Raw genomic sequence first — 26,040 nt, forward strand, 5'->3', positions numbered from 1 at the left:
CCGGCGCGTCACGAGACCAAGGCGGTAGTTCTGGGTACCGCTGGGGACAATGCGGGCGCTAGGAGCGCAAGGAGGCGCTGAGCGCGTCCCACTCTCGGGGTGCTGGTTCGGCCAGACGAGCCTTTAGCCTCTCGTGGCCTCTGTGTGGCCTCCATGTGGACTTCGAGTGCCCTTTTGTTCCCCCTGGGCGCAGAGGTCTCAGATTTTCCTACGGATGCTGTGTTTGCCTTGGAGGTAGAGTATATGCCTAGGATCCTAGGGTATTCCGTTGACTTTCTGGGCTAGGGTCCGCGAGGGACCTAGCTTGGCTAGGAACAGAGGTTAATGGGAGCTCTGTTCTGTCCTATGCATGGAGATGTAAAGTAACCGCCGTTACGGTGCTGGGGAGGGGAGGCATCCAGCCTTGTTCGAGAGATACCGGTGTCCCCTGATGAGGAGTGAGAACATGGCAGGTGGGGGAGAACTCAGTCTTTCATGCCTTCCCCCAGTCCCTACCAGTCCATCCGATTTGCTGACAGTACCCCCATTCCTCTGATAAGAAAACCAAAGCACAGATTCCTTAGATCAGCAGGGCTGTCTGCTGAGTTGCCAGAGGGCAGGGACCACTGTTCAGTCTCTGGCAGCTGACTTAAGGCTCGAGTCTTGTGAAATAAGCAGGTGAACTAACCAAAAGGCTCCAGACTGGGGACCCCACCCCCAGCCTGACTTAAGTGGAGGAACTAGAGCCCTTCCCCCTGTTATGACAATGCATAGAAGGAGAGAGAGGTCTCAAGAGAACAACCAGAATGCAAAAATTTATTATTAACTGGTTTCAACAAGAAAATAAGTGGATACACCTAGAAACACGGATAGTATCTCCCCCAACAGCAGGCAGGGTGGGGAAGGAAGGCAGGAGGGGTAGACCCAGGAGATTCCCCTCTCTGCTCCAGCGAAGTGGGATCCCAAGGACAGGGCCAGGTTCCCTCCATCCAGCTGCAGGCCCCAAGACTACCTCACCCAGGGAAGCCCAGGACTGCAGCTGAGGGCAGGAGGCTGAGCAGCCATGGGCCAGGCCTAGGGCGTAAGGTAGATAGAGGGGTCCGGGATGTGACCCCTCTAGGCTGACATCACCAGGGGGGCGTCATGGGCTGAGGGTTCTGCAGATATGACATCACCACGGCAGAGATGGACAGCCTGAGATGGGAGAGAGGTGTCAGTCCAGGATGGATAGGCTTGGGGTCCCCTTCCCCTCACCCAGGAGTCCCTCCCTCTCCAGATCCAGCCTCACATGAAGCTACTCATCATCTGCTTAGTGTCCTCAGAGCTCCGGGAGTTGGCAAAGCTGATGAAGGAGCAGTAGACAGCGACCCAAGCACACCACTTCAGCTGGAAGAGGTAGGTGGGTGGGTGGGTTAGGTCGGTGAGAGGCACCCCAGTGAGCCCCCACAAGGGCCATTCCCAGGCACCAGTTCCAACCCCAGTTCCACCTGATACAGCTCAAACCCTGAGCCCCAGGAGTCTCTCAGTTCCAGACCCCCATAGTTAACTCCAGGTACCCAAGTTCTGGTCCTACTCCCTGTCCTGCATCTCTGACCCCACCATGTCCCCTCAGGCCTAAGGAGCCTGGCCTTTGACATCCCCCATCGTGCTACGGACCCCACATTTTCTCCACCAGTCCCCACCAAGTTGCATTAAAGCCTGGCCCCACCCTCAGACTGACGTCCTATGTGCCACCCTGACCCGGACACCTGGCTTCCCCGACAGCTCTAGCCTTCTTCACCCAGCATCACCACAGCCCTGCCCCCTCAGCACTGGCCCTGCTTCATTCTGAATCCATGCCTTCCCCACTGTCAGGCAGAGCTACGGGAAGGAAACTCAGCCCTGCCCACCTTGAGCATGAGGCCACACATGCTGAAGATCATGCCGAGCAGGTTCATGTAGTCTGGTGTTGGGTCATCCAAGGCTGGGTTACACTCGCTCGGCGGGGGCTTGTACCTGCAGCAGGGTTGGGGTGCTCAAGCTCTGCCCCCAGGATGGGCAGGTGCTCCCCTGGGCCTCCAACCCACAACGCGAGGCCCATTCCCATTGTTAAAAATAAAACCACAGGCCCAAAATGGAGTCACTTATGCTAGGCCTTCCACTAAACTGGGGCTTAGTACCTCACCTAATTGGAGCTTCAGCCTCCCCCAGAAATGTAGTCTTAACCAGTCAGTCAGGAATTTTCTGGTCAGTACCAATGAGGTAGTGTCACATGGGCCCCTCTCCCCTCTCCATCCGCCAAAGGAAGAGGTAACCCACCTAATAAGACCCTTTTTTCCCAAAAAGGAGGTGACTTAATCTGAAATAATCCTTTTTTCTGTTTATGACTTCCTTGTCCTGTCTTTAAAAACCTTTCCCTTTCTGTAGCCTTTAGAGCTCCCCTCTACTTGCTAGATGAGATGTTGCCTGATCCATGAAGCCTTCAATAAGGTCAATTAGATCTTTAAAATTTACTCAGTTGAATTTTGTTTTTTCAACAGATCTGGTGGCAGCGACAGGATCCAAAGTGAACCTCTGACAGCATTCGGGGACGAGAAACATAAGCATGGTACCCATGAACCCCTTTTTGAGTCCACTGTCTTTCTTGCCATTTCTGGGGGCCATGGGTAAGTTCCTCTCAGTTCTGACCTCTGCTCTCTTTGTGTCACTCCCAGTCTAATTGGCTTTCCAGCCAGTTCCCCATTTGTCTGGAATCACTAGTTCCACGTTGGGAGCTGCTGGTAGTTCGGACCACAGTTCTTCATTTGGTTGGAAACCCCCAGCCTTGGTTCTGTTCCCAGATTCCATGTTAGGAACTGCTGGCGGTATGGTCTGCTGTTCCCCATTTATTTGGGATCCTTTCCCAGATTCCACGGTGGGCACTGCTGGTGGCAGCTGCAGTTCCCCATTCGTTTGGAATCAGCCCACAATCCCCATTTGGGGTCTGCTGGTTCAATCCTTTCCCCCAGCCCCAGGTTCTGTGTAGGCAGTTGGTGGTGGTGCGCCCAGGGCCTTTTTCTTGGCCAGGCCGCAGTAACTGGTTACAGGTGGAATGTTAAGGTATTCATGTTTGTCTGTCTTGCTTTGTGTAGATAAAGCCAGCTAAGAGAGGCTAAGAGAGATGGGAGCTTTCACCTTTAATGAATCAAGCATGCCACCCATCAGCACACCTGCCTTTTTTATGTCTAAGAACTATAATCCCAAAAGCTGTAAATATCTACAAAAATGGCAAAATATTACTAAAAACAACCTAGAATTACAGTGGCCACTGTGGGGAATGTGTCAGTGAGACAAGATTGTTTATTTCAGAAGTGCTCTTGAGGGACTTCCCTGGTGGCACAATGGTTAAGAATCCGCCTGCCAATGCAGGGGACACGGGTTTGAGCCCTGGTCCGGGAAGATCCCACATGCCGCAGAGCAACTAAGCCCGTGCACCACAACTAGTGAGCCTGAGCTCTAGAGCCCGCGAGCCACAACTACTGAGTCCACGCACTGCAACTACTGAAGCCCGGGGGCCTAGAGCCCATGCTCCACAACAGGAGAAGCCACCGCAATGAGAAGCCCACACACTGCAATGAAGAGCAGCCCCCTGTCCACAGTTAGAGAAAGCACGCACGCAGCAACGAAGATCCGACACAGCCAAAAAACAAATAAATTTATTTTTTAAAAAAAGTGGGCTTCCCTGGTGGTGCAATGGTTGAGAGTCCGCCTGCCGATGCAGGGGACACGGGTTCGTGCCCCGGTCCGGGAAGATCCCGCATGCAGCGGAGCGGCTGGGCCCGTGAGCCATGGCTGCTGAGGCCACAGCAGTGAGAGGCCCACGTACCGCAAAAAAAAAAGAAAAAAAAAAAACAGTGCCCTTGAAAGTGAGGGTTTCCAAATTAAGCAAACAGAATGGGATACCTATTTTCATTGGTATATGGAAGCTTCCAAAAGGCTTCAAGTTTCCAAAATAGTTTCATTAAAAGATGGGTTACAAAAAGGCTAATGAAAAATCTAAAACACAAGAAGTACCTAAAACAAAAAAGGAAGGGCTGACATGACTCCTACTGCTCTCCTTTCTCCTTTTTTTTTTTTTTTTTGGCTGCGTTGGGTTTTCGTTGCTGCACGCGGGTTTTCTCTAGTTGCAGAGAGCAGGGGCTACTCTTCATTGCGGTGGCTTCTCTTGTTTTGGAGCACGGACTCTAGGCGTGTGGGCTTCAGTAGTTGTGGCATGCAGGCTCAGTAGTTGTGGCGCACGGGCTTAGTTGCTCCGCGGCATGTGGGATCTTCCTGGACCAGAGCTCGAACCCGTGTCCCCCGCATTGGCAGGCGGATTCTTAACCACTGCGCCACCAGGGAAGCCCTGGCAGGCAGATTCTTAACCACTGCGCCACCATGGAAGCCCCTCTCTCCTTCTTTACCTGAGTACACATGTTTGGTTTTGTTTTTGTTTTTGTTTTTGTTTTGTTTTTGCGGTACGCGAGCCTCTCACTGTTGTGGCCTCTCCCGTTGCAGAGCACAGGCTCCGGACGCGCAGGCTCGGCGGCCATGGCTCACGGGCCCAGCCGCTCTGCGGCATGTGGGATCTTCCCGGACCGGGGCACGAACCCGTGTTCCCTGCATCGGCAGGCGGACTCTCAACCACTGCGCCACCAGGGAAGCCCCTGAGTACTCATGTTTTACTGATTTTCTTTCTGAACTGCTTTTCCACTCTGAAGGGACTATTCAACAGTTACCATGTAAGAGAGAACTACCCAAGGTTGCAGACGAACCTCCTCGGGTATCTTTCACTCTTTGGTCAAAGATGGAACTAAGGGCCATAGTTAAGGCATTTCCTAAACCTAGGGAGGAACCCCAAAAGTTCTTTGAAGAATCTGGAGTCATTATCAGGGCCTCGATCCCAGGCTGCAAAATCTTTATCAGCTCGTGCACATGCAGGTAGGACCTGATGAAGCACCAAATGGACACAGGAAGCAAAATGGCAAAACCCGGAGGATGATCTTCAAGATCCTCAACCAGAGAAAGCTGGCAAAACAGCACCTGACCTTTTATAAGCCATTCCTAGGATCTTCCCTACCCCAACTGATCGGTCTGTTATTCAAACATGCAAACCAAAGAAAGATGAATTGGGCCAACTTTAAGGCACGCTTGGAAGCACTCCTCCTATGGCGTTCCGGTCCCATATAAAAGAGTCACTCAACCTGCTCTTAGCTGCCCTATTTGCAAGTAGATTATCTCCTGAGATTAGTGCATTGATAAAAAGACAGGAAATAGGATGGGAGACCACCAGTCTGATGGAGCCAGTGACCATAGCTGAGCACTTTGAAATGACCTTAGAGCAAGACCACAAGCAAAAATTTTCCAAGTTGTTGGCCTTACAGCTACAAAAGCTCCAAGGCCAGAGACCTAACATAACACCTTCCTAGGGGTCCACCATCAAAACGCTGGCCCGAGACCCAATGTCTCACATGTAATCAACTGGGACACTGGAAAAAAAGATTGTCCTCAAAGGTCTTATGCAAATTCTTCAACTTGAGTGCCCCACATCTACCCCCTCAGTATTCCGAAGGATTCTCCAGTAAGCTGTTATCAGTAATTCCCTTAAACAGCCAAGGGGAAACTAAAATTAAAATTAATGGGAAACCGTGCCAAATTCCAGTCGATAATGGAGCTACACTTTCTACTTTTATTTATTTATTTATTTTTTAGTTGCAGCAGGCGGGCTTCTTAATTGCAGCATGCAGACTCTTAGTTGCGGCACGCATGCGGGATCTAGTTCCCCGACCAGGGATCAAACGCAGGCTCCCTGCATTGGGAGCGTGGAGTTACCCACTGGACCACCAGGGAAGTCCCTACACTTTCTACTTTAAACCCCACTCCCATAGGACGACAAATCCCTCAGAGTGAAAAAGAGGTTTCCTTAGTAGAAGTATCTAATAAACGTTCAGAGAGAATTTCCACCTCAACCAATACAAATGACTCTGGGACTTTTGACTGAAAAGCATTCTTTTTTGCTATGTGACATAGCCCCGGTCAATCTGTTAGGTAGAGATCTGCTTTCTAAGTTAAAAGGGCTAATACATTTTGTTTCCAATGGGGACCTCACCGTAAAATTTCCTGACCAAACTGAACCTGATGTTCTCTTACGTTCTTACAATCTGTCCTTGACGTAGAAGAGGAAGGATTCCAACAGAAGTCCCCTAATTTAATTGAGGTGCCCAAAAACCTGTGTGCTATTTCTAATACTGACACTGGGACAATAAAAAGTACAGAGCCTATAAAGATTCAGAGACACATAACTAAACCTCTTCCTCAATTACCTCAATATCCACTAAAGCCTCACACCCGCAACAAAAGATCTCATCTCCCAGTGGGTAATCGTGCCCTGTATTAGCCCCCATGACACACAGATCCTGCCAGCCTGGAAACCTAATGGGTGAGGATGGAGATTTGTCCAGAACTTGAGGTTTTTCCTTTTTCCCCCCAGGGAAAGGTTTTGTTTGTTTTAGTTTTTATTGGAGTAGAGTTGATTTACAATGTTGTGTTAGTTTCTGCTGTACAGCAAAGTAAATCAGTTATATATATTCATATATCCATTCTTTTTTAGATTCTTTTCCCATTTAAGTCTTTACAGAGTATTGAGTAGAGTTCCCTGTGCTATACAGGAGGTTCTTATTATTAGTTATCTATTTTATATATAGTAGTGTGTATTTGTCAATTCCAGTCTCCCAATTTATCCCTTCCCTCAGGACTTAAGAGCTATTAACGAGACAGTTATTCCCCATTTCCCAGTTGTTGCAAACCCAGAACACCCTTTTGTCATGAGTGACACCAGACTCAAAATGGTTCACTGTTGCAGACCTTGGTTCAGCCTTTTTCAGCACCCCTGTAGACCCCAACGGCTGATATCTGTTTGCCTTAACTTGGAACAATCAGCAATACACCTGGACAGTCATGCCTCAAAGGCTCATTGAGGCCCCTTCTTATTTCTCCCAAGTGCTCCACCAAAATGTAAGGACCCGCCAGTCCCGGGGATATCAACTCTTTTACAATAGGCAGACGACTTCTTGCTGTGCTCAGTAACCAAAGAGGCATCCATAAAAGACTCCATGTATCTGCTGCAACAGTTAGCTGAGAAGTGATGGAAGAAATTTTCACATATTGAGGTATGGGGAAGTCATCCTAGCTCATACATGACTGGGCTTGAACTTTTTTTTATTATTATTTATTTATTTATTTATTTTGGCTGCACCGCGTCTTAGTTGCAGGATGCATGTGGGATCTAGTTCCCCAACCAGGGATCAAACCTGGGCCCCCTGTATTGGGAGCTTGGAGTCTTACCCACTAGACCACCAGGGAAGTCCCCTGGGCTTGAACTTTTTGCTAATTAGAGCAGACCGTCTTGTGCCCTGTCAAACAGACATTGTACATCTGCTTTAACCATTAAAACAAACAGACAAAAAATGGAATACAGTTATCAGACTGTTCAGAATGTCCACTTTGAAGATAGGGATAAATGTCCATTCACGCCATCCCTAAGATGCCAATGCATCAACTCCTTTGAAGATGAGGTTCCCTTCCCCAAAACTAAGGTCATGCTGACTCACTGTGTATGTGCTAATCTGTCTCTTGAAACCTTGAAGGAATGTATTATGTTCGATGTTTGTTCTTTGTTCTGACAAGACAGAACTGTGCTTCAGGCATCGAAATGGAGCCGGGTGGTCATTGTGGATGTGGATATATTCCTGCATCACCGAGAACTTGAATTTTCTGAACTGTATCAAACTTAACTACACCACTATTCTCAAGACAATATCTGCTAGCAGCTGCCAGCTGCAACCTTATGGTCTCAAGATCTCCCACTGTAACTATACAACCACTTCAGACCCCAACCAATCCTTGCTTGACAGGCACCCTTACTTCTTGCCAGTTCCAGTTATAATTCCTTTTTTTTTTTTGCTGCACCTCGTGGCATGCGGTACTTCCCTGATCAGGGATCAAACCGGTGCCCCTTGCAGTGGAAGCGTGGCATCTTAACCACTGGACCACCAGGGAAGCCCCAATTATAATTCTTGACAAACAAGTTATGTAACTGCAGTTTTTGCCTATATAAGCCTCTGCCATTTTGTAGTCTGGCAAAACACAATTCAAGGGCTTCTTGAATCTGTGTTTCCTGGGCTACAGTCCTCAGGTCGGCTTGAATAAAATCCTTTTTAAAAAAAATAAATTTATTTATTTGGGGTTTTTTTGGCTGTGTTGGGTCTTCGTTGCTGTGCGCGGGCTTTCTCTAGTTGCGGCGAGCAGGAGCTACTCTTTGTTGCGGTATGTGGGCTTCTCATCGTCGTGGCTTCTCTTGTTGTGGAGCACGGGCTCTAGGCGCGTGGGATTCAGTAGTTGTGGCACGTGGGCTCAGTAGTTGTGGCACATGGGCTTAGTTGCTCTGCGGCATGTGGGATCTTCCCAGGCCAGGGATCGAACCCATGTCCCCTGCATTGGCAGGCAGATTCTTAACCACTGCGCCACCAGGGAAGCCCTAAAATTCTTATAGGTTGGTTGTTGATTATTTCCACTGACAAAAGGGACATAAACTCTCCAAGGAAAAATTACAATTATCTCTATATACTGTTCATTACCTAGTGCTGAAGGAACCCAGCTATCTCCAAAAAGGATTAGGCTAAACCAAGAATGTCCTATGCCTATAACTAAGCGACAGCTTTGTGGATTTCTAGACTTGATTGGCTACTGTAGACTATGGGTTCCTAATTTTTCTCTATTGGCTTTCCTACTCTATGAACTTACTAAACTTTTAGTCCCTGAGCCCCTTCCTAGGGAAGATAAACATAAGCAGGCTTTTCTAAGACTAAAACCAGTGCTGTAAGAACCGCCAGCCCTAGGCCTACCTAATTACTCAAAACCTTTCACCTTAGGCGTGCATGAAAGAGATAAGCAAGCCCTGGCAATGCACACACAAGAGCATAGCAATAAACATAGCCTGTTTCCTATCACAGCATATAACTGGATTCAGTTGCCAGTCCCTATACCAAGTGTCTTAAGGCTATAGCTGCAGCTGCAAAGTTAGTAGGAGCCTCAGCAGATCTAACCCTAGGTAATGGCATTTATTTACAAACTCCTCAGGCTGTCCAAAGTCTTCTTAACTCTGAAATGACTCAACATTTCTCTGCAAGCAGATTAACCTCCTATGAGATCCTTCTGCTTTCTACCTACTCAACATCTTAAATGTTGCAACGTCCTTAACCCTGCTACATCACCACCCCTGCCTGACAAAGGTGAGCCCCATGACTGCCAGGTAAGAACATACTGATCTAATCTTGCTGATGGGTCCTACTCTAAAAATGAAAAAGGGATACTTTGTTTCCAAGCTGGTTATGATATTACTAACCAATATGAATAACTTGAAAGGGAAACTTCCCACAAACTAAAGCAGCAAGTTATCAAATGACAGACTGTTAATATTTATACCAATAGCTGGTATGCCTTTGGGGTCATCCATGATTTGGGGATATTATGGAAACAAAGGGGTTTTCTTATGTCCTCTGGGCTCCCAATCAAAAATGCAGGGCTTCCCTGGTGGTGCAGTGGTTAAGAATCCACCTGCCAATGCAGGGAACACAGGTTCAAGCCCTGGTCTGGGCGAACATGCCTTGGAGCAACTAAGCCCATGCAGCACAACTACTGAGCCTGCGCTCTAGAGCCCACGCCCCTAAAGCCTGTGCTCTGCAACAAGAGAAGCCACTACAGTGAGAAGCCCGCGCACCGCAACGAAGACCAGACCCCACTCGCCACAACTAGAGAAAGCCTGCGCACAGCAACGAAGACCCAATACAGCCAAAAATAAATCAATAAATAATTGTGTTTTTTGTTTTTGTTTTTTTCGGTACGCAGGCCTCTCACTGTTGTGGCCTCTCCCGTTACAGAGCACAGGCTCCGGACGCGCAGGCTCAGCAGCCATGGCTCACGGGCCCAGCCGCTCCGCAGCATGTGAGATCCTCCCGGACCAGGGCACGAACCCGTGTCCCCTGCATTGGCAGGCAGACTCTCAACCACTGCGCCATCAGGGAAGCCCAATAATTGTTTTTAAAAATGCTGAAAAAAATCCATTTATTTAAAAAGAAAAAGGGCAACAAATAAACTACCTTCTTATTGCTATTCTCTTACCTTCTGAAATTGCTATCATTAAAATTGAGGTTCAGGGCTTCCCCAGTGGCGCAGTGGTTGGGAGTCCGCCTGCCAATGCAGGGGACACGAGTTCGTGCCCCGGTCCGGGAATATCCCACATGCCACGGAGCGGCTCGGCCCGTGAGCCATGGCCGCTGGGCCTGCGCGTCCGGAGCCTGTGCTCCGCAACAGGAGAGGCCAAGGCAGTGAGAGGCCCGCGTACCGCAAAGAAAAAAAAAAAAAAAAATTGAGGTTCAGACCAAAAGGACTGAACCTGAGTTCCAGGAATGCCCTAGCTGACTTTCATGCAGACAGCAGCAACAGAGTATAAATATTATGGCACTGGGAATTCCCTGGTGGTCCAATGGTTAAGACTGGGTGCTTTCACTGTGGTGGCCCAGGTTCAGTCCCTGGTAGGGGAACTAAGATCTCGCAAGCCGCACGGGGCAGCCAGTAAATAAATAAATAAGGCACATATGGATGAAGACCATTTTGCTTCAGCAAAAAATGACCCCTCATTGCCTGACTGGCCATCCTGATGTCCTTGTAACATGGCACCAGCCTGCTCCTGAACAGAGACATTTTTTTTTTAATTTTTTTTTTCTTTTTTGGCAACACCATGGGCGGCTTGTGAGATCTCAGTTCCCCCGCCAGGGATTGAATCCTGGCCCTCGGCAATGAAAGCACAGAGTCCCAACCACTGGTCTGCCAGGGAATTCCCTGAACAGAGGAATTAAGGTGCACAAACAATGGTTGTAAATTAAATGAACAATTGGGGCTATGGGAAACCCAGGATGGCCACTTCCAGCTCCACGGCAAACCCCATTTTTCAGTTTTTGCATCCCTTCACCCATCACAGTGCAGTTTGTTTTTGTTTTTGTTTTTGTTTTTTGCGGTACGCAGGCCTCTCACTGTTGTGGCCTCTCCCGTTGCGGAGCACAGGCTCTGGACACGCAGGCTCAGCGGCCATGGCTCACGGGCCTAGGGGCTCCGCGGCATGTGGGATCTTCCCGGACTGGGGCACGAACCCGTGTCCCCTGCATCGGCAGGCGGACTCTCCACCACTGAGCCACCAGGGAAGCCCCACAGTGCATTTAAGATGACTCAAATGATGAATAGACATTGGTGGGGAGACACAAAATTACAAAAACAGTTTACCACCAATGTTTGACCTGCCAGGTCCATAACCCTGGAAAAACTATTTTTGTTCCCAGAGGCCTCAGACCTCCTCCCTCTGGGCCCTCTGAGCACCTACAGCTGGATTTCATTCACCTGCCACCTAGTATCGGTTATCAGTAAGTTCTTGTTATTGTATGTATATTTTCAGGATGGGTTGAAGCCTTCCCTTGCCACAAGGCTGATGCCCTCACAATGGCAAAGAAGCTGTTAGAAAATGTGTTTACCAGGCGAGGTGTACCTTCCACAATCTCCAGTGATTGAGGCACCGACTTCACTGGGCAAACCAGACAAGGCTTAATGAAAACCGTGCAAACTTCTTGGAATTATCACTTTCCCTATCACCCTCAATCATCAGGCAAGGTAGAGAGAACTAATGGGATCCTCAAAAATCTCTAAACTTGCTAAAACTAGTGGACTCCCTTGGCCTAAGGTATTGCCTCTGGCCATGCCAACTGTTCCCAGTACCCCCTGTGGAAAACATAGACTCACTGCACATGGAACAGTCACCAGGAGACCAGTGTCAATTGGTATACACCTTTCTGCTGATCCCTTATTATCTCATGTTAGTATGACCACCTACCATAAGTCTTTCATGTCTTAGGCCTATCATCGACAGGTTAAAGAAGACTTCCAAGATCCCAGTTCAAAGGATTCTGTTGGTCACAGTCTGGAGCCTGGTGACTGGGTATTATGGAAACGTCATCAGAGGAAGACAGCCCTCAAGCCCATTGGAAGAGACCACACCAAGTGCTCCTAACCACTGACACTGCTGCAAAACTAGAAGGCATTGAGCCTTGGGTACACATCTCACAGCTAAGGAAGGCTCCACCAGACATCTAGTCCTGTACAGACGCTGGAGACCTCTGAATGTAACTGATAAGGAAGAGAAGCAGCTGACATCAAGGTGGACTGCTTCTGTCCCAGACGCCAGCTATAGACCATACTTGAACTAAACGTGAAACCCTTCCTCCTTTTTCTTTTCTTTACTCTGGTATTGACCTGGAAAGATGTTTTCACCCTTCTCTCCCAGGCCATTGCTAAGGGAGGTAAGCTTTCAGACTGCTGGATTTGTCAACAAAGATTCCAATCTATCCATGATGCCAGAGACCCCCTGGTCCTTCCTGTGACCAATTTCTCTTCTATTCTCAAAGTCACAGAAAACTACAATCGAACCCCCTAAAAATTTCTTATGCGGCTCAACTTGTACAGCCAGAACAACCTATGCCTTGTTGTTGCCTTTCTCCCATCATAACTTACTCAGTTAGACACAATTACCTAGTAAATCTTAGTGCATTTGCACCCCCATGTTCCCATGATAATCTAGATCAGATTTGCCCCCAATCACTAAGAGATCTCACCAGCAGCAACCATGTTTGCAAAGCATTTAGAACAACACTTTATTTCAGGATGGGAGATTCTCTTCCCATACGTGCTGAAAACCTAACTGACACCTGGTTGGAATAGGTAAACGCAGTAATTCCTGTGACTGAATCCATTAACAGTACCTCTTAACGGGAATGGTTTGTGTCCCCATAGGGTCTTTGTCCATGGTGGTTATCATTCTCTTTGGGCCTCTGAATGCCTAGATAGCCAGTGCACAGGGGGCAATACCTCTTAGGTTATGTAACTGGGCCCCTGACATTCCACAAGGGAACTAAGACACCTCATTAGTCAAATCCCCTGGATTTACATCATCAAGTTAAAAAATAACGATGAGCGGGACTTCCCTGGTGGTCCAGTCGCTAAGACTCCACGCTGCCAAGGCAGGGGGCCCGGGTTTGATCCCTGGTCAGGGAACTGGGAACTAGATCCCACATGCTACATGCTACAAGGAAGATCCCACATGCCGCAACTAAGACCCACTGCAGCCAAATAAGTAAATAAATATTTTTTTAAAAATAACGATGAGGATTTCATGACTCAGGATTCATTTCCTTCGGCAGGGCCATCAGCCCAAGAAAGATCCTTAGATTCTCTGGCCAAAGTTGTTCTTTATAATAGAATAGCCCTTGATTACCTTTTAGCTGAGCAAGGAGTGTCTATGCTGTGGTCAATACCACCAGCTGCACCTGGATTAACCCTTCTGGATTAGCTGAAACTCTATTATATAAAATCACTGAACAAGCCAGTTGGCTTAAGAAGGTGACTCCTTCAACGGGAACTTTCTTTTTTTAGGAGGGATCGAACCCGTGCCCACTGCATTGGAAGCGTGGAGTCCTAACCACTGGACCCCCAGGGAATTCCCAATGGGAACTTTCTTTGACGTATTTGATTTTGCCTGGTTTGGATCCTGGGGACCATGGCTCTGAAGTGCACTCCAAACATTGTGAATTATCCTGTTTATTATAATAATCTCCCTGGTGCACTTAATCTCTCAAAAGCTTTAAATGCATACTCACTGCCACTAACCACCAAGCAAAAGATCTCCTTAAGACTCGAACATCAGAAGAGTAACAAAAAAGTGACCAACTTAAAAACTGTGAACCTGAAGCCAGCCAGGACCTGTGACTATCACAGGGGTTAAGCAAAAATATCATAACCTCTGGTTAGCACACAAAGGAACAAGAAAAACTACGAGAACCTCAGAGCAGTAGCTGAGAGTGGCCCTCATGCCTTAAGTTTTGCTCACATCTCTCAGTTAAGCTGAGAGTCTGATTAAGGTGGGGAGGGTGGGAGGAGGGGGCATTGTTAAAGAGAAAACCACAGGCCAAAAATGGAGTCCCTTATGCTAGGCCAAGCAACCAAAGCAGGGCTCAATACCTAACCTAACCGAAGCTTCAACCTCCTCCAAAAATGTAGTCTTAACCGGTCAGTCAGGAATTTTCTGGTCAGCACCAATGAGGTAGTCGGTCACATGGGTCCTCTCCCCTCTCCATCCTCCAAAAGGAAGACGAGGTAACCCCACCTAATAAGACGCTTTTTCCCCGAAAAGGTAAATGACCTAATCTGAAATCACCCGTTTTTCTGATTATGACTTCCTCGCCTTGCCTTTAAAAAACCTTTCCCTTTCTGTAGCCCTTTAGCGCTCCCCTCTACTTGCTAGATGGGATGCTGCCCAATTCATGAATCATTTGATAAATCCAATTATATCTTTAAATTTTAAAGATGAATTTTGTTTTTTTTGCTTTTTAACACCATGACAACTAGGATCCTCACCTCAGCACTTTGTTGGGCCTCCGTGGGTCCGACATATTGTTCGCGGACATAGCGAGTCGCGCCTCTTCCGCTGCGGGAGTCTCAGCTTCCGGCGGCTTCCAGCAGGGAAACGGAGGATGGCTTTTAGAGTAACACCCTCAGCCCTCGCGCTTCCGTTCCTGCCGGCGGGAGCTGGAACTCCCCCCATCCAGGGGACAGAGAATTCGAAGAAGCCAAAAATGTTCCAAGAAAACAGGACGTGGGGAAAGAAACCGAGACGCTGGAAACAAGCTTCAGTGTTTCCAGCGCTTTCTCCAAAAAGCCTAAACGTTGAACCCGGAAGTGAGAAATAGGAAGTAGACTATGGAGGACAATAATAAGGTTACACCAAAGCGTGGGTTCCCAGGGCAGAAAGCCCCAGTGCAGGCTACTGTACGGTGGTGAGGAAGGGAGTGCGGAGCAATGGCTTTCCCGGAGCCAAAACCGCGGGCCCCGGAGCTGCCTCGGAAGCTGTTGAAGACGTTGGACTGCGGGCAGAGGGCGGTGCGAGCCGTGCGATTTAATGGTGAGCGCCCTTATCGTCATTCCGGGTCCTACCTCCGCCTCCTGAAGTCGGCGGCCCAGTAACCCCCTCGTGGTGTTCCCCAGTGGATGGCAATTACTGTCTGACTTGCGGCAGCGACAAGACCCTGAAGCTGTGGAGCCCGCTGCGAGGGACGCTACTGCGGACGTACAGCGGCCACGGCTACGAGGTGCTGGACGCGGCAGGGTGAGCCGGGGGCCAGAGCGGGACCGAGGCGCTGAGGCCGGGGCCAGAGGTAGACGCTGATCTTCCCTGCTCTGCTCTCTAGCTCCTTTGACAACAGCAGTCTCTGCTCCGGCGGCGGGGACAAGGCAGTGGTGCTGTGGGATGTGGCATCGGGGCAGGTCGTGCGCAAATTCCGGGGCCACGCGGGGGTGAGTGCAAGCAAGAAAGGGCCTCGTTAGAAAGGACCGGAATTGCGTGTAGGTGGTGACAGGCACCCACCCCTCCCCACGCAATTACAGCGCAAGGATCCTTCCCCACGGCCCCGCCTTCACCAAGCCCTGTCCTTGCAGTTCCTCCAAAAACTTTCACCTCCCCTACCCCTAGCCTTTTCCCTTGCTTTAACTTGCACTGGGAACCCTGCTTTTATCCCCATCCTCCAAAGTCCAGCCTTCTCTAAGCTGCTGTTCCTGTTTTGCAGAAGGTGAACACAGTGCAGTTTAATGAAGAGGCCACAGTTATCCTGTCTGGTGAGTCCGGGGCCTAGGCAGGTGGGTGCAGGGGGCTGCCCCGGCCCCCCCAAACCTGATCCACTTTCATGCTGACCTCACAGGCTCTATCGATTCCACCATCCGCTGCTGGGACTGCCGCTCACGGAGACCTGAGCCCATACAGACGCTGGACGAAGCCAAGGATGGCATATCCAGCGTGAAGGTGTCAGACCATGAGGTCCTCGCAGGGTGAGTGGGACCAGGACCTTGCCCCTCCCCAGGTGCCACTGGGGATCATAGCTGTCTCTGTACTTAGATTAAAATCTACTCTCAAAAAAAAAAAAAATCTACTCTCCTCACTGCACTCACAAGGCCTTGCATGGTCTGGTCTCTGTTGTGCTCTCAGTTTTTATTCATTCCCAGGCTCATTTCTGTTAAATATGCCACACATGCTCCCACCCCAGGACCGACTTTTGCAATTGCTCTTCCTCTGCCTGGGCTACCCTTCTACTACTTATTCCGAGTGTGTTTGAGCACCACCTGCAGGTCACGTTTTCAGTCAATGAGCATACAGGAGTGAAAAGATAGGAAAACAAGGAAAAACCCCACTTACATAGAGTTGATGTTCTACCTGCAGGAGACAATTAAAAAAAAAATATTCCCATGTAGGGCTGCCCAAATGTTGCCACAACCTGAGGGAGTGCCGATACCACCACTGGGGGCATTTGGGCTGCATGGCGTGGTGGCCTACCCAGTTCCCACACATCCCCCCTTGGACTGCATATGGCTGGCTCCTTCTCATCTTTAAGTACCAATTCAAACGTCACCTCCTTGGGGACCTGATTACCCTCAGTCAGCAAGGCTCCACGTTGGCAGCAAGTGCTCCTGGCTTGGTAGCAGCTGTGTCCCAAGCTCCCACACAGGGTGTAGCCCAGAGAAGGAGCTCAGTATAAATCAGAAACAGATGCAGTGGGACCTGATTGGCCCCTGGGGCTGAGTCTCAAAGCCAGTGCCTCAGAATTCCACTCATGAATTCACTTCAATGCATGTTTTCTGTGGCCAGTCCTGAACATGACATGACAGTGAAGGGTGCCCAGGAAGGGCAGGCACCCAGCCTTGCTCTCAGGGCCCTGGCCAGGTGAGAGGGTACAGGAACACCAAAGCTGGAGCCCTGGACCTACTGGCGCCTGTGATGTTTCAGCTGGATCCATCCTCTCTTGCAGCTCTGTAGATGGCCGGGTAAGGCGCTATGACCTGAGGATGGGGCAACTCTTCTCAGACTACGTGGGCAGTGAGTGTGGCTGGGGTTGTGAGGCAGGCAGGGAAGGTGGGGGCAGCACGGGAGACCCCAGCCTGACCTGCTTGCCCACCCCTCCCCTCCCCTCCCCCCAGGCCCCATCACCTGCACCTGCTTCAGCCGGGACGGGCAGTGCACCCTGGTGTCCAGCCTGGACTCCACGTTGCGGCTTCTAGACAAGGACACAGGGGAGCTGCTGGGCGAGTGAGTCCTTAGGGCTGTGGGGCCCCTCCCCCACTCCCAGTAAGGCCCCAAACCCCCACTGATGCCACTCACACCCAGGTACACGGGCCATAAGAACCAGGAGTACAAGCTGGACTGCTGCCTGAGCGAGCGCGACACGCACGTGGTCAGCTGCTCCGAGGACGGGAAGGTGTTCTTCTGGGACCTGGTGGAGGTGAGCCTCTGCACCGGGGGGCCTGCCCGGTCCTTACCTGAGTCACTCCCAGGCCTTTATAAGGGAGTGCTGTTAGAACTGGGGGCTGGAAGGAGGAGTGAGTGAGGGGATGAGGTGAGAACATTCCTGGCAAAGGGCACAGCATGTGCTAAGGCTCGGGGTTGTGGCACACACGCACTGGTCAGGAGATAGAAGCACTTTGGATGGCACTGGCGGCAGCAGAATCCAGGTCAGGCAGGGCCACTGGGACTGACCCTGGGGTAGGAGGAGGGGATAGTGGTATCTGACCTCAGGGGAGACAGGGCTATAGTTGTTCAGGAAATCTGAGCTACCCCTGAGCATCCCTGTGGTATCCAGCCCCCAAGCCCTGTGGGCCCTGTCCTGATGTGTCTCAGCCTGTTGGGGGTGTCAGGATGCGAACTGACCAGCCAGGCGTAGTGGGGTCAGAGCTGGGGCTTGGCCAGAGAAGTAAGCCTCCTAAGAGGATGGAGGGAACCAGGGGGCCCTGGAGAGTCCAGGGGCCAGCTCTCCCTCTGGGCACTAAGAAGGTGCCAACGTTCTGCCTACTTCTCGAGGTTCCTGTAGACCGGAAGTCACCCTGAAGGGGAGGGCACATGAAGGGACACTTTCCAGGTGGAAAGAGGAATGGTGGCCTCCTTGAAGAAGTGTGTTTGTTGAGCTGTGTCTGCAGGGTGATGAAGGGAGCGGGCATTGAGGCTATCAAGTGGGCGGGTGAAGCCCAGATGGCGGCAGAGGGGGAGGGAAGCTGGGACCCACATGTGACCGGCCGTGGAGGAGGGTAGTGGCTGTGAAGGTGGAGAGAATCAGCAATCTCTGGGCATGGTCTAAAGGTAGAACCAAGAGGATTTACCGACAAAGGGATGTGAGATGTAAGAGAAAGATTCAAGATGTTTGACCTGAGCACCTAGAAGGACGGAGTGACTGAGGGGCTCAGTTTGTGGCTGGTTCAATTTACAGTGTCTCGGAAGCACTTAGACGCATGTGGCTGAGAGCGGGGGAAAAGCAGCTGAGGGGAGGGAGACACACTGGTGACACTCCCAACCCCCTCACTCCACAGGGTGCCCTGGCGCTGGCCCTGCCTGTAGGTCCCAGTGTGGTACAGTCGCTGGCCTACCACCCCACGGAGCCCTGCCTGCTGACCGCCATGGGGGGCAGCATCCAATGCTGGCGGGAAGAGACCTACAAGGCTGAGGATGGCACAGGCTGAAGCCAGGGGACGACCAAGGACAGAGAGAGACAGCCTGAGGAGGACCACTGAGACCATGTATTCTAGACATGCTGCTGACCAAGGAGTTGGGAGGAGCTGGGTCTGCAAACTAATAAATAGAGGAGGTGGTGAGGCCTCCCTGGGGCTGCACCGTCCAGTGTTCAGTCCTCGTTCTTCTCGGGCGTGAAGGCATCTACCTTCTGGGCAAAGGTTTCAGCCACGAGCAGCGGAAAGACCAGGGAGGCATCAGCATAGACCTGTGGAGGGGACTCAGGTGAGCCACGGGACCCAAGGCCGTACCCCGGGAGACCCTGTGCCCCAGCTGGCTGGCCGGCCCTCACCTTGACAGGCTGTGCGTCCACCCGGATCTTGCCCCAAGAGACAGCTTCATCTGGCCGGGCGCCTGAGTCAGAGCCATCAAATTCCTGGGCTGTGTTGATGTAGACAGCGTAGTCAGCCCCATTCCGCTGTAGGGAGGGGCAGAGTGGGCTGTCAGCCACACAGACTCCAAGGCAGGGCACTGTAGCTAGAGGCTGAGGGACGTGTTCCAGATGAAGGAAGCCCTTGGCTGCCCCTCATTCCAAGGGAAGGGCCCCACGTCAACATCTGGGCAGAGTGAGGGGTCACGGGATGCTGGGCAGACAGTGGGCAGCGTTGCTCCAGACTCGCCTGCTAGGTAGCAAGAGCCCTCCCACATCTGCCACCAGCTCTGTAGAAGACCTCCAAATCCAACTTACCTCTCCCCTCTCTATGGCCCCCACCCTGGGCCCCTCATTTGTTCCCCCCAGAGCAGCCAGAGAGCGCCTGAGAGCACCTGAGTGGCTCTCAAGGCCCTGCACTTTCTGCCTGTCACCTCCTGCCTCACCTCCTCCTCCCACTCTCGCCTTCGCCAGCCTCCTAGTTGTTCCCTGACCTACATCAGGCACCTCAGAACCTTTGCACTGACTGGTTCCACTGCTGGGAATTCTATCTCGCCCCCACCCCCCAAGACAACCACATGGCTCATGGGACCACCCCCTGAAAAACCTCTGCTGGCAGGTCACATTTCCCAGGAAGCTTTCCCTTTTATGAACAGCACCCCTTTCATTTGCCATCTCGTCATCCTCCCTTATTTTTCTCCATAGCAATTACTACCACCTGATACTCATGTCACCTGTTTGCTATCTCCCCCCACTAGAACATCAGTGCCAGGAGGGCAGGGATCTTGGCCTGTCTAGTCCACAGCTGTCTACCCAGCACATGGCATAGGCCGAGTACACAGGCCTGTCTGCATGACGGGCCTGAGTGCCACCCCCTACTAGGGAGCACACACACTCCATCCCTGCTCACCATGAGGTTGGCGTTGGCAATGTGGTGCTTGACCATGCCACCGCCCAGGATGATCATCCCAGTGCGCCTGGCGAAGATGGCCTGTGTGTTGATGAGCCTGAGGTCTGGGAAAGAGGGCTGTGTCAGGCCGCGGGCCCAGGCAGCCCTCCTCCCCCGCTCCTCTGGAGCCCCAGCACCTTACCTTCAACGATGTCCAGGACCAGGCCTGGGTTCTTATAGGAATGGAAGAAGATCATGTCACCCAGCGAGCCATCTGTGAGGGCCGGGCTCAACACAGGGATGTGGTTCTGGGAAAGAGCAAGGCAGGAGAGCGGTTAGAGCTCAGAGCCCTGCAGGGGCAGTCTGGGAGCACTCCCTCCTCTTTGCCTGATTCTGGGCAGGGAGCTTAACTTCACTTGTGCCTGGCACATAAAGAATGGTAGCTCTTGTTTTTCTGATTGCTGGGCCCCATAGCCTCTGAGGAGCATGAGACCCTACACCAGGCCCCATGGGGGCTGCTAAGCACTGCCCCCAACTGCTTCCCAGTAGTCTAGGAGTAGAGCCAGAATACAAGGACCACACTCAACAGCTGTGGGACCTCAGGCAAATTGCCTAACCTCTCTGTTTCTGAGGTTCCTCTCCTAGGAGTGGGAATAAGAATAGTACCAACTCCCCAGGTGGCTGTAAAGATGAAACAACACATGCCAAAGCCTGGCAACTTTGCCCCCACCCAGCCCCTCACCTTCTGGGCCCAGTAATACACTGACTCTGGATTGTTTATCTCCTTGCCAAGCCGGGCGATCATCTTGGAAGGCGTCCACTTCACACCCTAGGAGGAGACATCAGCTTCAGCCAGCGGCACCTCCCCTGACACCCACCATGCCACCCGCCCCCCCCCCCAGGTTCCTCCAGCCTCACCTCCGTGTTCTGCTCCAGCACCATCTGGTCCAAAATGGGCATCAGCCAGTCCTCAAACTTGCAGTAATTGTCATTGGGCACCAGCAGGTTTCCGATCCTGGGGACAGGAGGCATGTGGGCATCAGGGTCCAGGACCCTCAGCCTGGCTCCCCTACCCAGCACCACTCAGGGCCCCCCACCTGTTGATTCCGTTCTCACGTAGCTCCTTCCCCCTGAGGCTGAACTCGCCCAGGTATGTGGGCGCCAGACACTTGATGAAATCCTCCTCCACACCCCCAGCCGTGGTCACCAAGACGTCCACCTGCAGTCACAAGGCAGTGAGGTTGGCCAAGGAAGGGAGGCCCTGCTTTCGTACCAGGCAGGACTCCTAACTCCCAACTCTCATCCAGTGACCCTTGTGGGGAGCTCTGCTGCAAAACAAAACTGACCCATAGTTCCCTATCTCACTTCAATGACCAGTAATCTTATTGCCCATTAAGACCCAGAGAGGCCAAGGCCACAACCCCACCAGGTCCCCACCATGTTGTGCTGCACGAGGTAACGGATGGTCTCACGGATGCCCGAACTGATGAGGTTGGATGTGTAGCCCAGAAAAATGGTGCAGCCGGTGAGTGGGCGGCAGCTCTGGGTCAGGTCTGCATGTTGGTCTTCATCCTGAGCCAGCGGCTCTAGTTTCTTCTCTATCTAGGTGTATAAGGGCAGGGTCGAGTTAACCTCTGGCCCCAAACTCCAGCCCAAGGACCCCAGGTGGGTTTCAGAGACAGACTCCGCGCCCAGGCCCTGCCCACTGAGGGATATGGGACCACTTCTACCTGGAATCAGGGAATGAACGCCCCTGTGCAGGCTCCGCCCTTTCCACAGCCCAAGTCTCAAGTCACACACTCAGGCTTTGCCTCTTTTCAGGAATCACTTTTGCAGTCCCGAACCCTCTCCCCACTGGGAAAAGCAAATCCAACCTCAGGTCCCGCCCTGCCTTAGGCTCCTCCTTCAATCCCTCCCTCAACTGCGCGGTCTGGCCCCAGACTCCGCCCATTCCAGAATACCTGCACATGTTGCCTATAACGCGCCGCCTACCTAGAATCAGTCCCAACCCACTCCCCAGCACAAAAACTCGCGCCCAGGAGGGGGTCCCCGTCTCTCTCCAACTATCGGACGATAAACACACCTCCTCCCAAGGAAGTCCCGCCCCCAAGTACCCCACAGTGCTACTGGAGGCCACGCCCCCTCAACCCAGGAAGTCCCACCCAGGCCTCACCATGGCGTTGACTTGCTGCACCGCGCGCCCGAAGTTGGTGGCCTGGAAACCAGTGGTGCCGAAGGCCTCCAGCAGCGCGCGGTAGTTCACGCCACGGTCGAAGTCGTAGCCCCGGACCTGGGCGCTCTCGGACGGCAGTGCCGAGCTGTGCTTCAACACGGCGGCCAGCGCCGCCGCGGGCGCCTCCCTCTCCAGGGGACCCTCCATGCTCCTGCGGCCGCACTGTCAAATCAGAGCCGCCCCAGGCCAGGCCTCCGGCGGCCTCGAACACCTCTAAGCCCCAGCACGCACAACCTGCGGAGGGCCGGAAGTTGTGCATGTCACATGAACCGCCGACGCCCGGAGTCCAGGATGCAGCCTTCTTTGCTTGTGTATTCCGTAGTACGGAAGCCTCAAGGAGCCATTATTTCCTGTTTCTCGTGTTCTCAGTCTCAGATGAATGAGGAGCCCGCTGGAGACCCACCGCGTTGCGTGGCGCTTGCCCATTCGTTTCTGTCCTCTCAGAGAGAGAGGATGGCTTCTTAGACGTCGCCCTTGGACAGAATTCGAATCACCAGGAAGTATCAGATAGTTTCTGCCGCTGAGCGTCTCTCGTCAAATGGGATAGTGATCCCTGTTCGTGTCTTGCAAGTCTCCAGAGCCTCCACATGCTGCATAACCTTCTGGTCTTCCTTCCCCTGGCAGCTGCAGCTGTCACCTCCTCTGGGAAGCCTTCCCTGACCTTTTTCTGGGTAAGAGACCTCCTCTGAGATCCAGGGCTGACATCTATTTCCCTCCAGCAAGACTGAGATCCTGGAGGGTGTTGTCTGTATCTCTTGGGTCCTCCAAACCATGCATAGGGTCTGGTCCAGAGGGACCCCTTTAATCACTCTCACTCTGCAGTTTATGGAGTCTACACTATACACTGGGCTTTGTGCTGGGTGCTGCATATTTATCAGTGAACAAAATGCAGACCCTGCCCTTCTGGAGCCCACAGTTTGGGGAGCTAGAAGGATAACAACAGTGGTAAGTGCTATGTAGAATTAAACGGGCTGATGTGAGAGTCCATGGGGTTGGGGGTGGGTGGAAGAGTTGGTGGTTTTATTTGGAGGGAGAGGTGGTTGGGGAAGGATGCCAAGGAGGTGATATTTCAGCCAAGATCAGAAGAGGCCCCATATGTGAAGATCTGGGGGGGGGGGGCATTCCCACTGGGAGAGAGAATAGCCAGTGCAAAGGCCCTGAGGTTAAAAAGGAGCCTATTTAATTAGAGGAACAGAACATCCTCCTTGACAGCCCCCACTTGGATCTCAAACTCCTGGCCTCAGTTCCCTCGCCACCTAACCCTGATCTTCCTGCAGTCTGCCACATCTCTGCAAACAGCCCTACCTTCCACTCATCTAGTAGGCTGAAAACTGGGGAATTGAGCCTGATGTTTCCCCTTTTTCACACCCCACATCCATCCCTCCACACGTCTGCCAAATTCTACCTACAAAATAGGTGCTTTTCTTTGTTATTTATTTTTGGCTGCATTGGGTCTTCGTTGCTGCACATAGGCTTTCTCTAGTTCCGGCGAGCGGGGGCTACTCTTGGTTGCAGTGCGTGGGCTTCTCACTGCGGTGGCTTCTCTTGTTGTGGAGCATGGGCTCTAGGCCTGTGGCCTTAAGTAGCTGTGGCTCGCGGGCTCTAGAGCGCAGGCTCGATAGTTGGGGCGCATGGGCTTAGTCGCTCCGCAGCACATGGATCCAGATCCCTGGACCAGGGATCAAACCTGTGTCCCCTGCATTGGCAGGTGGATTCTTAACCACTGCACCACCAGGGAAGCCCTATTTTTCTCCAATTTTTAAAATTGTGGTAAAATACACATAAAATTCACCATTGTAACCATTTTTAAGTGCATTGTTCAGAAGCATTAAGTACATTCACATTGTTGTTCAACCGTCACCACCATTCATCTTCAGAACTTACCCACCAAACACTAACTCCCCATTCCCTCTCTCTCCTCAGCCCCCAGCAACCCCCATTCTGCTTTCTGTCGCTATGGATTTGGCTACTCTAGGGACCTCACATAAGTGGAATCATACATTATCTGTCATTTTGTGACTGGCTTATTTCACTTAGCATAATGTCCTCAAGGTGCATCCGTGTTGTAGTGTGATTTATTTAACAGATCCCACTGGCTGACTTGAGGAGAACGGGGTCGGGGCTGTGCAGGGCAGGGGAGACCAGGCAACTGCGCTGATCCAGGCACACTGAGCTGGGGGCACCAGGACCCGGATGCTACCAACAGGGTGGAGAGAAGTGACCAGTTTGACAACTTGGAAGTTGATCTGTGAATAGCACAGGGAACCCTATTCAGTACTCTGTAATGACCTATATGGGAATAGAATCTAAAAAAGAGTGGATATATGGGTATGTATAACTGACTCACTTTGCTGTACAGCAGAAACTAACACAACATTGTAAATCAACTACAGCCGATTAAAAACAATTAATTAAAACAAAAGAAAGTTGATCTGATGGCTCTTGAGGAAGGATCAAGTGTGGGAATACTGGAAGAAAGGAATGAAGGAGTTAAAGATATGAGCCAGAGAAGTTGGATGGATGGTGGTGAATTTGGGGGCTGGAGGTTTCGGGGGAGGATGATCCAGAGTCCAGCTTTGGCCAAGTTAGGTGGGAGACAACAGAGAGATGGGTGTGATGGACCGAGGAGGGAGGAGGGTCCTCAGGTGGGTCTGAGGTCAGGGAAGGGGCTGGGATGAGGCAGGGGAAGCCATCAGCATGAGTGAGTGGATTGAGTCATCTGTGGATCCCTGGGCCATGAGTGCAGTTGGAGAGAGGAGAGACGGGGCTGCACCTGAACCAGGTTACACTTTGCACCTCCACCCATCGGAGTAGGGCTGGAGCCTGGCGAAGAAGGTCTGTAGGGGCCAGTTAGCAGGGGATCAAACAGGTCAGTGAGAGCCCAGGGCCCCTACACTCCCCCAGCCAAGGTGACACATGACACCAGGGCAGCCACTGGGCCTCTTGGAGCAGGGACCCCCCCCCCCACTCAGCCTCAGCAGCTACTGCTGCCGCTGGTGACATTACACTCCATGAGTGTCCTGGCTTCAAAGTCTCTGCAGGGGTTGGGGAGGGAGAGGAGGGGGTTGGAGAGGCCAGGGTGGTGGGGGCGGGAGCCAGAGCGGGGCTGCAGGAGGAGGACTGAGCAGCCAGGAGTCAGCCGGAGTCCTCAGCTGAGGTATGTGGTCCTGACAGGGGTTGGGGAGCAGCCAATCCCATCCCTCAGTCCCCAGGGGACACAGGAGGATGTGTGGGAGCTGAGGGTTTGGGGTTCAGCCTGCTGTCCGTGGCTCTGCTCACGACTCCCCCAGATGCCCGGCAAGGTGACCACTGGCAGCGACATCGGGCAGGCCCGCTGGGCCGTGGAGCAGCTGCAGATGGAGGTGGGCATCAACCGTGTAAAGGTGAGGCCAGGGCAAGGCGGGTGCATCTGACCAAGGGGGCAGGTGGACAGCCCAGCTCAGGTCTGGCTAACCGGGCTGGCCTGCAGGTATCCAAGGCGGCCGCTGACCTGCTGCAGTTCTGCACGGAGCAGGCCGAGAGTAACCCCTTCCTCATGGGCATCCCAGCTGCCACCAACCCCTTCAAGGAGAAGAAGCCCTGCACCATCCTATGACCCTGTAGCCTGGACCACCCAGAGGGCCTCAATAAACATGAAGTGAATGCTCCTCAGGGCATGGCTTGGCCAGGTTGCAATGGGGGGCGAAGGGGGACTTCGGGCTTGCAGGGACCAGTGTGGTATGCAACTGGCCCAGCCTCCCTCCCCGCCCACTCCAGGGTCATGGCCACAGGGGCCCACACACACCCTGGACCCTGGACAGAGAAGCACGCCCCTCCCTCACCCCTACCTGCTACCCACCCTCCAGCCTATGGCATAGCATTAGCAGATCCCC

The 26,040-nt window shown here is 52.1% G+C and overlaps 4 protein-coding genes across 7 annotated transcripts; 2 read left to right on the forward strand and 2 right to left on the reverse strand.

Moving 5' to 3' along the window:
* Nucleotides 1-779: 779 nt before the first annotated feature.
* On the reverse strand, nucleotides 780-15,560 carry WDR83OS (WD repeat domain 83 opposite strand). The gene is made up of 4 exons (XM_060144916.1): nucleotides 14,491-15,560; nucleotides 1,869-1,974; nucleotides 1,268-1,365; nucleotides 780-1,173 (listed from the first exon to the last, which is right to left on the reverse strand). Exons 1-4 carry the CDS (start codon nucleotides 14,538-14,540, stop codon nucleotides 1,107-1,109), a joined length of 321 nt encoding a protein of 106 aa, XP_060000899.1. The 5' UTR covers nucleotides 14,541-15,560; the 3' UTR covers nucleotides 780-1,106.
* On the forward strand, nucleotides 14,681-18,778 carry WDR83 (WD repeat domain 83). Of its 2 annotated transcripts, XM_060144914.1 has the most exons (9): nucleotides 14,684-15,034; nucleotides 15,118-15,238; nucleotides 15,321-15,426; nucleotides 15,696-15,744; nucleotides 15,828-15,954; nucleotides 16,929-16,996; nucleotides 17,098-17,206; nucleotides 17,285-17,399; nucleotides 18,478-18,778. In XM_060144914.1, the coding sequence occupies exons 1-9, from the start codon at nucleotides 14,932-14,934 to the stop codon at nucleotides 18,625-18,627; spliced, it is 948 nt and encodes a 315-aa protein (XP_060000897.1). In that variant the 5' UTR covers nucleotides 14,684-14,931; the 3' UTR covers nucleotides 18,628-18,778. The 2 variants fall into 2 exon arrangements, with proteins under 2 accessions (XP_060000898.1, XP_060000897.1); XM_060144915.1 differs by lacking the exon at nucleotides 15,321-15,426 and having other exon boundaries at nucleotides 14,681-15,034; nucleotides 15,118-15,221.
* DHPS (deoxyhypusine synthase) lies at nucleotides 18,663-22,442 on the reverse strand. Of its 3 annotated transcripts, none has more exons than XM_060144910.1 (9): nucleotides 22,109-22,442; nucleotides 21,373-21,537; nucleotides 21,033-21,154; nucleotides 20,854-20,950; nucleotides 20,678-20,764; nucleotides 20,138-20,243; nucleotides 19,957-20,060; nucleotides 18,969-19,094; nucleotides 18,663-18,884 (listed from the first exon to the last, which is right to left on the reverse strand). In XM_060144910.1, the coding sequence occupies exons 1-9, from the start codon at nucleotides 22,313-22,315 to the stop codon at nucleotides 18,789-18,791; spliced, it is 1,110 nt and encodes a 369-aa protein (XP_060000893.1). In that variant the 5' UTR covers nucleotides 22,316-22,442; the 3' UTR covers nucleotides 18,663-18,788. The 3 variants fall into 3 exon arrangements, with proteins under 3 accessions (XP_060000893.1, XP_060000895.1, XP_060000894.1); XM_060144912.1 differs by lacking the exon at nucleotides 22,109-22,442 and adding an exon at nucleotides 21,897-21,979; XM_060144911.1 differs by lacking the exon at nucleotides 21,373-21,537.
* Nucleotides 22,443-25,347: 2,905 nt separating this feature from the next.
* GNG14 (G protein subunit gamma 14) lies at nucleotides 25,348-25,763 on the forward strand. Its single transcript, XM_060146653.1, has 2 exons — nucleotides 25,348-25,551; nucleotides 25,638-25,763. The coding sequence occupies exons 1-2, from the start codon at nucleotides 25,459-25,461 to the stop codon at nucleotides 25,761-25,763; spliced, it is 219 nt and encodes a 72-aa protein (XP_060002636.1). The 5' UTR covers nucleotides 25,348-25,458.
* The last annotated feature ends 277 nt before the right edge of the window (nucleotides 25,764-26,040 follow it).

Source organism: Lagenorhynchus albirostris, chromosome 3 (assembly GCF_949774975.1).
Source record: "Lagenorhynchus albirostris chromosome 3, mLagAlb1.1, whole genome shotgun sequence".
Taxonomy (NCBI): Eukaryota; Metazoa; Chordata; class Mammalia; order Artiodactyla; family Delphinidae; genus Lagenorhynchus; species Lagenorhynchus albirostris.